General features: G+C 29.5%; 2 protein-coding genes across 3 annotated transcripts; both read left to right on the plus strand.

Annotated features, from left to right (window-relative positions):
- The first annotated feature begins 101 nt into the window (after window positions 1-101).
- On the plus strand, window positions 102-6,408 carry Mys45A (SDA1 domain containing protein Mys45A). Its single transcript, XM_018548363.1, has 9 exons — window positions 102-188; window positions 1,011-1,115; window positions 3,581-3,679; window positions 3,761-4,276; window positions 4,357-4,591; window positions 4,755-4,890; window positions 4,992-5,307; window positions 5,383-5,973; window positions 6,208-6,408. Exons 1-9 carry the CDS (start codon window positions 102-104, stop codon window positions 6,406-6,408), a joined length of 2,286 nt encoding a protein of 761 aa, XP_018403865.1.
- A 1,604-nt stretch (window positions 6,409-8,012) lies between these two features.
- CCT1 (chaperonin containing TCP1 subunit 1) lies at window positions 8,013-11,723 on the plus strand. 2 transcript variants are annotated; one of them, XM_018548374.1, is made up of 10 exons: window positions 8,013-8,214; window positions 8,768-8,853; window positions 8,969-9,097; window positions 9,187-9,284; window positions 9,446-9,556; window positions 9,654-10,059; window positions 10,130-10,332; window positions 10,959-11,151; window positions 11,224-11,387; window positions 11,462-11,723. In XM_018548374.1, exons 1-10 carry the CDS (start codon window positions 8,142-8,144, stop codon window positions 11,667-11,669), a joined length of 1,671 nt encoding a protein of 556 aa, XP_018403876.1. In that variant the 5' UTR covers window positions 8,013-8,141; the 3' UTR covers window positions 11,670-11,723. The 2 variants fall into 2 exon arrangements, with proteins under 2 accessions (XP_018403876.1, XP_018403877.1); XM_018548375.1 differs by lacking the exon at window positions 8,013-8,214 and adding an exon at window positions 8,619-8,667.
- The last annotated feature ends 1,125 nt before the right edge of the window (window positions 11,724-12,848 follow it).

Consider the following 12,848-nt stretch of genomic DNA (forward strand, 5'->3'; position numbering starts at 1 on the left):
TTGCAATAAAGATGCTTTTCTCACTTCTTTTCGTATTTTGTTAAACTCTGTTACATTTGTTCCTTATAATGATAAATTATTTATTTGTATAGGTTTTAAAAATGGTAAGACATAACAATCAATTACCGGATAATCTTCCACAATTGCAGAATCTTATCAAGCGTGATCCAGAATCTTACAAGGAAGAGGTAAGTCTCATATATTTTTATTGGGTTTTATTTTTTTATATTTTATTTTTTATATTATATTTTTTTATTTATATTCCTTATATTATAACCCTTTGTATACCCTTATATCTTGTAAATGTAAATGAAATATGGATTCTTAAAAGGAGTTGTGATCTTCTCTGTAATTTCCTATAAATCTAAGGCATGTATGGGATGAGATTAAACATAGAGGTTTGTATTCAGAACACGTTTTTATTAATAAAAGCGCGCTTTTTCTCTGAAATTTTATATGCGTAACGTAAACTATAGTATGTTTGAACGCTAACATTGTTGTAAGTGCGTTCTGAATATGGGCCAGAATCTATTAATTATCAATTGATAATTTTTTCATAGAGCAATATGCCTTTCTTTATTTTTGTTTCATATTTCATTCTTTATTGATATATTAATTGTTTTATTGTTTGTATATGTAATATGTATAAATTTTTTCGTAACACGCATATTTATGAGATGCTTGGTTATGTAATTTAATTTTACTGTATACCATATCAATAGAACGTAATTATGAAAATAAAATATTATTTTTATACTTGCCTTTAGTTTTGACTTTTTTCTATAAATGTTTGTAAAGAGCTAGATAATAAAGATGCTTTCTTCTTAGTTACCATGTTGTGCTAGACCTCATTGCGCTTTTTCCTTGTAATGATCACAAACATTTATTCATAGGTTTTAAAAGTAAGATATAGTTTACACAAGCAATCTCTCTGTATGTATTTTTGTATATATGTTACATAAAGAAAGAAAATTGGTTATTTAAAATATTTAACATATGTTTATTTGCAGTTTCTTCAGCAACATCTGCATTATAAGTCTACACTAGAAGTTTTCCATCTGGAGCCCACGCAATTTAACAAAAGTCTCGATGAGCTAGTAACCTTCTTGGCTCAGGTTAGCACATACACATATGCTTAAAACGTAGAAGTAATAAAAGTATATGTGCGATTTGTCTAAATTTAAGTATTATCTTAAATCCATTATAAGAAAGTTATTAATTTAATTGTCAAAGCTATTGTTTGTCTCTGTCTCAGATAAGTGTGACACAGCGATAAAAACTAAAAATTAATTGTACTCCGGTTTTATTTATTGAGTAATTTTAATGTATAATCATGGAAAAATATTTAAAAAAGATAAGAAAAAATAACATTATATGCCGTGAGAAAATTATAGCACGGTTGTATTCTTTAATCGGTGTAGCAGATGAACCGATGCCAGAGAGCATTTTTGTTTATGGACACATGGCTACTGGAAAGTCTTTAATTATACAAAGTCTACTCGATTATTTAAACTATAATGTTAGTTATGTTAATTGTATAGAGCATTTAGGCAGTAAACACCTATATAACTACATCCTAGATGATTTAATCACATCTATAAAAGAATTAAATGGTGACACACAATCAAAATACAACTGCGACAATATTATGGATTTTATAATTGCGCTTAAAAAGATTTCTTGCAATGATAAACGTCCGATCGTGTTAGTATTCGATAAATGTCATAAGATAAGACATTTTGATGTGACTTTTTTGCCAGCGATTTTAAGACTCAGAGAATTAGCCGGTATTAATATTTGTACGATTTTGATAAGTGAGATCGTGTGGGATAAATTCAATACCAAGATAGGCACATTGAGGCCTATAAAAATTTATTTTCCCCAGTACACAAAAGATGAATTAGCACAATTGCTATTATTAGATAAATCAACGAATTATGATACAGATTTTTATAAGAGTTATTTGAATCTTTTTCTTTCTGTATTTTTCCGATTTTGTAGAGATCTAAATGAGCTTCAGCACATGGCTAAAATAAATTTTGCAAAGTATGTAGAACCTATAGAAAGTAAGCGAATCAAGCCAGATAACATTGCTGCACTATGGAGAAACATCTCTGCTACTTTGAGGTCCAATTTGGAAATAATTTACCTTAGAGTTTCTACAAACGATTTTTTGCAACCCGATTATCAAATGTCTCGAGAAATTGAGTCCACGACAAAGCTAGCTCTGAGTTTTGAACTACCGTTTTACGCAAAGTACATGTTAATCGCGGCGTATTTAGCTTCGTACAATCCCGCAAAGTATGACAAGCATATTTTTATGAAGCAAAGTAGTAAGAAAAAGAAAAAGATACGGTCAATTAAAAAAACGAAAGAAGATGCGCAAAAGAAATGTCGAGTATTTACCATCTCGAGAATGCTCGCAATCTTTTGCGCTATTCTCGATGAAAAAGTAGATATCAATGCTAATTTACTCGCTCAAATCTCTACCATGTGCCAGCTAGGTTTATTATCTATCGTCGGAGATAACATTACGCAGTTGGATGAAACAAAATTCAAGTGCTGTGCAAGTCACGACTTTATTTTCGTTGTAGCTAAAACGGTTGGCTTTGAAATAAAGAATTACTTGAGTGCGAATACGGTTTAAACATGCTTCATATACACAATTTTTAAGTTCATTTTTAGTTATAATTTTATGTGTGTTTATTTCTAACCGCTTTGCTTAATGTTTTATTATACAAAAATTTCTTAGATAATAAAAGAATAAACTTACGTATTTATGTTAGATATTTATATTAGAATAAGATTTTATTTATATATATGAAGTATGTAATAGTTTGTAATGTAATGAAATAAATTTAAACTATGAGAAATTTAATTTTGTGTATAAATTGATATGATAATTTGAGTTTCTTTTTATTAAAAGTTTTGTTTCACGCATACACTGTATTTATTTAAACATTTCTCATTTTACAATGTAAATATTTAAATAATATAAGATAAGCAAAAGGCTCAGTTGAATAAACCACAAAAATAAAACAAGATGCCAATTTGAGCCGACACAAGTTTTTGGAATGCACTTTTCTTATAATTTATTAGAAATAAATAAAATGTATACGTTTCGACCTATGGTTAAGGTCCTTCTTAGTACAAAATAATATAAAATTAACGATTAAACATACAATTATGTATATGATGGTAGCGCATAAAAAAGTAATTCTTAGATTAACCATCACAAGGTCTTTGTTTGATTTCATCCATGATTTTAATAAATTAACTAAATGTACGCTAAACAAATTTAATATATTGAAAAAATAACTTATGTCCATTAACACACATATTTCAGACAGCGCAGATTTAAAAAATATAAGATAAAGTAAATATTTAAATGTTTAAATTAAAATAATAGTTATTGATTATGTACATAAATACATAAATAATATACATAACACAATATATTGTATAGCTAATAACGTCTTAATTTGTTAACATACAATTATTCCTATAATTTTAAGAAATCACTATTAAAATAGATGCTGTTTTACACACTTTTGTACGTTTTTTTTGTATATTATTACAGGTTGCCCATTGTTATCCAAATGATTTGAAAACATATCCTCAAGAGATTATCGATATATTACAAACTCATAACATTATACTAGACAATGAAATGCGAATGGTAAGAATAATATACATGGAAATTAAACTATGCTAATATGAATGCACACAAATTATTATATTATAATTATATTCTTTACAGACATTTTGTAAAGCGTTAATTCAACTACGCAACAAATCCCTCTTAGAACCTACTGCACTTCTCAGTTTATTTTTTGAGCTTTTAAGATGTCAAGATAAAATCTTAAGACAATTCCTCCAAACGCATATTGTCACAGATATTAAAAATATTAATGCAAAGCATAAAAATGCCAAAGTTAATACAGTGTTACAAAATTTCATGTTCTCTATGTTAAAAGATCCAAATGTAAGAGCTGCGAAGATGTCTGTAGATATTATGATAGAATTGTATAATAAAAATGTTTGGAACGACGTCAAGACTGTCAATGTTATAGCAACGGGTTGTTTTTCGAAAATAACAAAAGTAATGGTTGCTAGTTTGAAATTTTTTCTGGGAACTCATTCGGTAGAAAAAGAAAGTGATGACAGTGATTCAGATGATGAGCCAAATATGAAGGAAATTATGATTGCTAATAAAGTAAACAAAAAAACAAAGAAACGTCAAAAGCAATTAAAGAAAGCTAAACAATCATTCATAGTAAGTTTAATATTACAGAGTTCATTTTGATATTTATAAGAAGTGCAAACCATAACTTCTAATTTTTATGTATTTTTCAGAAAGCTAAAAAGAAGAAGTCTAAAGCACCGCAATATAATTTTTCAGCGTTGCATCTAATTCATGATCCACAAGATTTTGCTGAAAAATTATTCAAGCAGATAGAAAAAAATAATGATAGATTTGAAGTAAAACTCATGACTCTGGATGTTGTGTCTAGACTTATTGGCTTGCATAGTTTATTTCTCTTAAACTTTTATCCGTATATACAAAGATTCCTTCAGCCTCATCAACGAGGTAAGATTAATAATGTAACTTAGTTATTATAATTTGAGTATTGTCTAATTACTAAATATTTAAATTTTGATTACTATACAAATTAACTTTTGTTGGTTCTGAATCATGCAAAAAATATGTAATTTTTTACATAACTTTATTTAGATTTTTGTCTTCTTTTCAGAGGTTACAAAACTTTTACAATTCATAGCTCAGGCTTCACATGAATTAGTACCACCTGATGTGTTAGAACCCATTTTGAAGACATTGGCAAACAATTTCATAACGGAAAGAAATTCTGCAGATGTGATGGCCATTGGGTATGTGAATCTATTTTAATGATTTATTTGTACGATTGTTACACACACACACACTGCGTGGCTTATATTGCTCTATTTATTTATAACATATATATTTCCAGTTTAAATACCGTACGTGAAATATGTACACGATGTCCGTTGGCCATGAATGAGGATCTACTCGAGGATTTAACACGATACAAGCATTATAAGGAACGTTCTGTTATGATGGCAGCGCAATCTTTAATTGGAACATTCAGGCGTATAATGCCCGACTTATTATGTAAGAAAGACCGAGGCCGTCCTACAGAAGCTAATGTTATGATAAAGTCTTCTAAATATGGTGAAATTCGAGCAAGTGAATTTGTACCAGGATCAGAAGTTTTACATAATCAATCTGTTGAGAATACTGAAGAGACTAATGATACCGACAAAGAGGCAAGTGAAAACATTCAATACTTTTTCAATTATTTATTTTTGATAAAAATAATATAAAAAATTATTTAAATATAGGATGATGACGAGTGGATCGATGTAAGTGAAAATAGTGGGAAGGAAATCAGCGACGAAGAAATCAGCGACGAGGAAATCAGCGACGAGGAAGTCAGTGATGAGGAAATCGACGAGGACGAGTTAACTAATGAATCAGCGAAATCTTCCATTAACGAAAATAAAGATGATAAAACTTTAACGTTATCACACAGTGAAAACAGTAGTGTGCAGAATACTTGTGAAGCGGATAGCGGAGAACAAAAAACAAATAAAGTTTTGCAAAAGAAAAACGCTTTAACAAAGCAAGAAAAAAAGGCACAAAAATTAGAAAAGAAGGCAAAATTTAAATCTGAAAAAAACGAAGAATTAACAGCTGAGCGAAAAATGAAAGCATCTGTGATATCTACTGAAAGATTACTCACGGATAAAGATTTCAGAAAAATTGATGTCGCATTAGCAAAGCAAGACGTAACATACATTAAACGTGGCGTTAAGAGAACGCATGATAAAGTAGAGATAGATAAAAGTGGAGAATTGGTAAAACTTAGCGATATAGAAAACATATATAAGAAACGCAAGCATGATAAGGTTGCTCGACAGAAATCTGTGAAGGTATGTATAAATTGCTAAGGATTATTTATACTGACCGTAATCTGTTAACTTATGTTTCATAATCTTTAAGAATTGACTAATCACAGTCGAATAAGAAGGGAGTAGTCGACTGTGATCGATGATTAATCCTTACAAATTAAGGCATAATTAACAGATTATTACCAGTATAAATAATCCTATAATCTGATGTATGTAAGAGAACGATATAGCTTAGGTACATCATTAAATTTCCAGAAAGGGCAAAAAGGACGAGACAAATTCGGTTTTAAGGATCGACGACAAAATCCATTATGCAGTACCACAAATCGTGAGAAGAGAAAAGGGAAAGCATTTTCAATGTTAAAACAGAAATTAAAAACAAAAGTAAAACGATCTTTTAGAGAGAAACAAATAGCTCTTAAAAATCATCTGATAAAGCAAAAAAGAATGAAATAATTAGTATAATTGTAATTAACTTTTATACTCCACATTTTTCTTAATAATAGTATGTGCATATAATGTACAATATAATGCACAATAATGCATTTTGAATAAAAAAACTAAAAATGGTGTGTGCTTGTAAAAAAAAAAAGCACGTTAGTGCTTTTCATTATATTTTCATTCTCTTTCTTTTGTATGCTGTATTATGATTCTTTTATATATTGTATCAATTTTATTAAGATTACATCAACAATTGTTATAATATTTCAATGAATGAAATTTCCGAAGATTTATGTATATACAAAAATCTTGTCACGTTACATTTATTTGTGAATAAAAATAAAAAATTATATTTATATTAATTTTTATTGTAAAGAGAGATAAGAGATTGTAATAAAAAAGCAAAATAAAAACTGTAAAGAAATTGGAAATAAATGAGATGCAAGTAAAAATATATTAATAGCATGAAAATGAGCAAGAGACAATCGTAACTTTAAAGAATTTCTAAATTTAATTTAATGAAAGAAACGAAGCGCTTTAAACCCCATCACTCTTTACTTAAGGTCGACAGGAGTGATCCAGAGACCTCTAGTCGAAGATGAATATTTTATTCCCAAATTACGGCTAAAATACTGGATGGATCGCGTTTTAATTGTGATATTCATAATTAGGAAAGGCTCCTGAAGGCTCGTACAGAGCTATTCTTTTTGTAAAAAAGGCATAATAAAAATTTATTCTGTTATCTCACTCGATGTGTACTATGGTGCAGTTGAGAGGTGTATACATGATCTTATTTTAATAAAAATGTTCGAGAATCAATTTGCAAATCTGACTCTGTACGAGCCTTTCCAGCAATATAACAATGAAATCCCAATAGGTTTCATAAGGAAATATTATTTCTTTGAGAGAAAAAAAAATGAGCATAACTGATCTAGATCTGCACTCATAAATGTATACCTTTATACTGAAATTATGGCTAAAATATAACATGAATCGTGTTTTGATTGTGATATTCGTAATCAGAAAAGGCTCCTGAAGGCTCGGACAGAGCTATTTTTTTGTAAAAAAAAAAAAAGCATAACAAAAATATTTCTGGTCTCCACGGGTCACTTCTGTCGACCTTAAGCAAATCGTGTGAATTATCCATAAACATTCGTATATTATGTCTACAATTTGGATTTAGATTTCTCATATTTTATTCTCTCACTATATATCTATATATAACAGAGATGATTTAAGATTTCTACTATAATTGTATACACACAATATAATTTAGTTTCAGAAAAATTTTCGTTTGCAACGAGGTACATATTTAAAATTAAAAAATTTATATGAGGAATCAGATTTATGTAAAATGATCATAAAGTTTAATACATTATACTTCTCAACACGTGACAGCAATATTGTTCTGAGTTTCTCTTGTTCTGAATCTCGATTACAATGTCGATTTCTTTTCTGCATCCTCATAATCTTTATTTTCAAAATTGGTAAAAAAAACTGCTTTCTGGTCCAATTCAGTTCAACTGGTTGCCAATCACGTTTGAGAATAAAACGCGTAGCCAATAGCTGTCGATGCCGCACTTGACCGTAAAAGGAAATAAGAAATGAAGTTGGGCGCTGATCGTCATTTATTGTTCGTCTTCACACGCGGCTTTTCTTGGATTGTTCTCCCGGTTCCGCGGCGTCGTCGTTACGAGCAACGTGATTTCGTGCTTACATCGTTCTAGAATAACAACGATTTCTTTACAATGTCGACGGTAGCGAGTCCTTTAGCCGTTGGAGGCATCCGACAATCGGGAGCACCTGTACGAACACAAAATGGTACGAACACTGATCGTCATAGAATTTGGTTATATCATGTCTCATAGTCTGAAAAGTTTCGTGTTTTGTCATTTTTTTTTCATCAAGAAACCTACGAATTCACGAAACGGAGTTGCATATATTAGTATTGACTTTTGAACAATTAATTAAATGTTATTACCATTTTGTTTTAATAATTAATATAAAATCGTACCAAGCGTTTGGTAATCGAGGATAGCAATCGGAAAATAAATGACTATTCTTAACGTGAAGGTTGTAATAATATGCATTTATTGACTCTATCAAATATTAGATTTGTTTTGTTTAAATCTTGACAGATAATTAAAGCAGTGCGTTCTGCTTGATGCTAGCAACACTCTTGGAATTATTTTATCCTTTTATTATATTAAACAAGGATAAATGATTATTGTGAGCACCAAATGGAACGCACTCTTAGGAATGTAAATCAACTTGGTATATAGTATTTAAAAAATTAATTATACAAATAGTTTATGTGACTGTATATTATAATGCATGTAAATATGTGAAGTAAATTATTATTTATGTCTTTCAGTTATGGCTGCCTGTGCTATCGCTAATATAGTTAAAAGTTCTTTGGGTCCGGTTGGCTTAGATAAAATGCTTGTCGATGACATTGGAGTATGTATTTAGTTTCTATCTTTTAAAATTATTAAAAATAATAAATTTTTAAATATAATAAAATTGGAACAAAATATATTAATTATTACATGATTATGCTAATTGATACTTTTAGGATGTCACTGTTACCAATGATGGTGCAACTATCTTACGCTTGTTAGAAGTTGAACATCCAGCTGCACGGGTTCTGGTTGAATTAGCTCAGTTACAAGATGAGGAAGTTGGAGATGGTACTACTTCAGTAGTAAGTGATCTATTTATATTTGTGTATTTAATGGGAAATTTATAATTAAATATATATATTTAATAAAATGCGTTATTTTATATTTAAAGGTTATAGTAGCAGCTGAGCTTTTAAAAAATGCAGACGAGCTTGTGAAACAAAAGATACATCCAACTTCAGTCATCAGTGGCTACAGACTTGCCTGCAAGTAAATATCCTACTTTATTTTTAATCATTTTATTTTTATATAAAATTAATTGATTAATGAATTAACTAAATTATTAACGTACAAAAGAATGTTGCATAGATGTTGAGTCAAAAGAAAAAAAGAAATTATACTTTATACAACTTATATGAAATTAATTTCAGAGAAGCATGCAAATACATTCAAGAACACCTTACTGTCAGTGTAGACGAACTTGGAAGGGATTGCTTAATTAATGTTGCAAAAACATCTATGTCAAGCAAAATTATTGGAGCGTATCCTTTTGATGTTATTTGCAGTCCTTGTTTGCAATTTGTTTTCAATATTTGATAAAAACAATAATTTAAAATATCTTCTATAACTAATAATTAGTGATGCCAATTTTTTTGGCAATATGGTAGTCGACGCCGCTAACGCGATAAAAATCAACGATGGCAAAGGAGGATTTTTATATCCTGTTAAAGCAGTTAACGTCTTGAAAGCACATGGAAAAAGTGTTCGAGAGTCCATTTTGGTTCAAGGCTATGCTTTGAACTGTACTGTCGCCTCCCAAGCAATGCCGAAGAGGATAACTAACGCAAAAATCGCATGTTTAGACTTCTCGTTGCAGAAAGCAAAAATGAAGTTGGGCGTTGAAGTACTTATTACAGATCCGGAAAAACTCGAAGCCGTTCGTCAACGTGAGGCAGATATTACCAAGGAACGAATTCAGAAGATTCTTGCTGCTGGAACTAATGTCGTTCTTTTATCTGGTGGCATTGATGATTTATGCCTAAAGGTATAATTATATATTTTAAGTGACGAGTTCTAGAATTGAGTGCGATATATTTATCTTGATCTTTCCATAGTATTTCGTGGAGACCAAGACCATGGCAGTACGCAGATGTAAAAAGGCTGATTTGAAAAGAATTGCTAAAGCTACAGGTGCGCAATTTTTAACGTCGCTAACAAACATGGAAGGAGAAGAGAGTTTTGATGCCAGTTTCTTGGGAGAGGCTGCCGAAATAGTGCAAGAGATGATATGTGATGATGAACTTATTTTGATCAAAGGGTACATATTTTGCTATTAATATAATGCAATTAATTCTATGATTCCTCAATCCAAGTCGGACATTAATCTTCCTTGAGAATTTCATAGTATTTAATTTTTTTATGAAAATAGATTATTAGCCCATTACTCAACTTTCATTGATAACTTTCCTGAAGATATTTGCTTTGTACACATTACAAATTTAAAATCCATTATAGAATGAGGGATCTACTCCGAAATTTGTTAATTACGAGTCCACCGCTCCCATTTAGAGCCATACGACACCCCATATAAAACTCAATTAATACTACGAAAAATAACAATAAAAGCATGATTGTTTAACTTTCTCTTTTATATTACGTATGTAGTCTTTTAAACCGCGCACCGAACAATTTTTCGGTCTTGAAATGCCACTCTACGAAACTATCGTAATAATATCACGAGTTAAATTATCTAGTGATTTAACAATTTTGCTCATAGCATCTTGGATCTTAATAAAGTTGAAGACTACATACGTAATATATAAATTCACACGGAATTATAATTTACAGCTCGATCGTTAAAGACATTTTATTGGTTGTGTTTCTCACATGTACGGTCCTATAAGATTTTATATTTAAATATTGTGTCTTTTTTTTTATTTTAAGACCAAAGGCACGCACAGCTAGCTCTATCATTTTACGCGGACCGAACGATTATTATTGCGACGAAATGGAACGGTCCATACATGACGCGTTATGCGTCGTCAAGAGAGTCTTAGAGAGTAAGAGTGTCGTCGCAGGAGGAGGTTGCGTGGAAGCTGCACTCTCAATATATTTAGAAAACTTTGCAACATCATTGGTATCATCAAACTCTGAATTTTTTTCAGTTTCTTTTCCTTTCATAAGATATTTATACATTTTTATATTACAGAGCTCCCGAGAACAATTGGCTATAGCGGAATTTGCTCGATCTTTGCTAATAATACCAAAAACATTAGCCGTAAATGCTGCACAAGATGCAACTGATCTTGTCGCTAAGCTTCGAGCCTATCATAACTCGAGTATAACAAAACCAGATCTTGTTGATTTAAAGTGGTGAGTTGTTTGTCTTTTTTTAGTTTGCTATGCAAAATAAAAAATTAAAATGAAATGTATTTATATTTTTACAGGGTGGGTCTTGATTTACTCGTGGGAAATATAAGAGATAACAAAAAAGCAGGCGTGTTAGAACCGACCATTTCAAAAATTAAATCTTTGAAATTTGCCACTGAAGCAGCCATAACCATTCTTCGAATTGACGATATGATCAAACTAGATCCCGAACGTTCGAAAACTAAATCTTACCAAGACGCTATGGAAGCCGGTGAATTGGAATAAATATTAAAATGCATTTATATATTATGTTGAATACAATGCGTTTATACGAAAGAAATATAAAAGATTTGTAAATGTTTCACTGCATATATAAATATCCCACGATAATAAAGATTTACAATCTTGCTACTCGTATGTTGTATGTAGACTATTTCAATTTGCGCACGTATAAAATGCTGATGAAGCTTAAAAAATAAATAATATTATATTATATTTGTTTGATTATATTAATACCATAACAAAATATGACATTGTGCTAAAAAGAATGTGTAGGAGAAATGTTTAATTTCATATTTATTACTAAAAACTAGGATATTTTTAAACTTACATTTCTTTGAGAGTTATATGAATAGACTTTTATATGGTTAAGAAAATTTTGTAGTTAATAACCATAGTATTTACAGTATAGTGAAAGTATATTTCATACTGTCTATACACTAATTATATCAATCTTATCCAAATGCTGTGTAATTTAATGAGTATAACTTAAATAATAATAAGACTTAAAGCATATGTATTACGCACGTATTTTGTAAATTCATTTCAGATAAAAATATATTATATATATATATATATATATATAATATATATGTAATATATACTATTATATAAATAATGAATATTAAATTTGTGTTACTCTTCATGAAATTGCATTTAACATACAAATCCTACATGGGGTAATAAAAAATGTGAATATTTTGTCATAAAATATTTGAAGTAATAAATTTTAAGTTTAGATGACTGGGGGGTGTTTTCCAACAAAAATATAACGAATCATTTCATTTTTGTTTAATGTTGGCAAACAATAAAGATGTAATGATTCATTATGTTACACTCTGTCCTTGTTGGAAAACATCTATTTTCTAGCAACAAACATGTGTAAAAGATAAAAATAATTATAAACGCTTCTACTAACTTAATAAATTATTATCCGATGTATGTATCTGACAGTTCATTAATGGAAAATAATGGAGAATAACAGTTTTAAGTATTATATGATATGTATGTTTATAATAGGTTCAATATCGTTTATAAATAATATTATATATAAACGATATATATTTTCTCAATAAAACAATATGTCAAATAGATGTTATTTACAATATATTTGTTACATCGTAGTAGTAATTAATTTTTAATTTAATGACACATTATGAAATCATTTTTTTACATATTGATTTG

This window comes from Cyphomyrmex costatus, unplaced genomic scaffold, assembly GCF_001594065.2.
Source record: "Cyphomyrmex costatus isolate MS0001 unplaced genomic scaffold, Ccosl1.0 scaffold72, whole genome shotgun sequence".
NCBI lineage: Eukaryota > Metazoa > Arthropoda > Insecta > Hymenoptera > Formicidae > Cyphomyrmex > Cyphomyrmex costatus.

Coding starts and splice junctions, on each gene's coding strand:
- Mys45A (XM_018548363.1), top strand. CDS start 102: ATGGTAAGACATAACAATCAATTACCGGATAATCTTCCACAATTGCAG. Junction 5,308..5,382: donor CTAATGATACCGACAAAGAG/GCAAGTGAAAAC, acceptor ATTTAAATATAG/GATGATGACGAGTGGATCGA. Junction 5,974..6,207: donor CTCGACAGAAATCTGTGAAG/GTATGTATAAAT, acceptor TTAAATTTCCAG/AAAGGGCAAAAAGGACGAGA.
- CCT1 (XM_018548374.1), top strand. CDS start 8,142: ATGTCGACGGTAGCGAGTCCTTTAGCCGTTGGAGGCATCCGACAATCG. Junction 9,285..9,445: donor GGCTACAGACTTGCCTGCAA/GTAAATATCCTA, acceptor AATTAATTTCAG/AGAAGCATGCAAATACATTC. Junction 10,060..10,129: donor TTGATGATTTATGCCTAAAG/GTATAATTATAT, acceptor ATCTTTCCATAG/TATTTCGTGGAGACCAAGAC.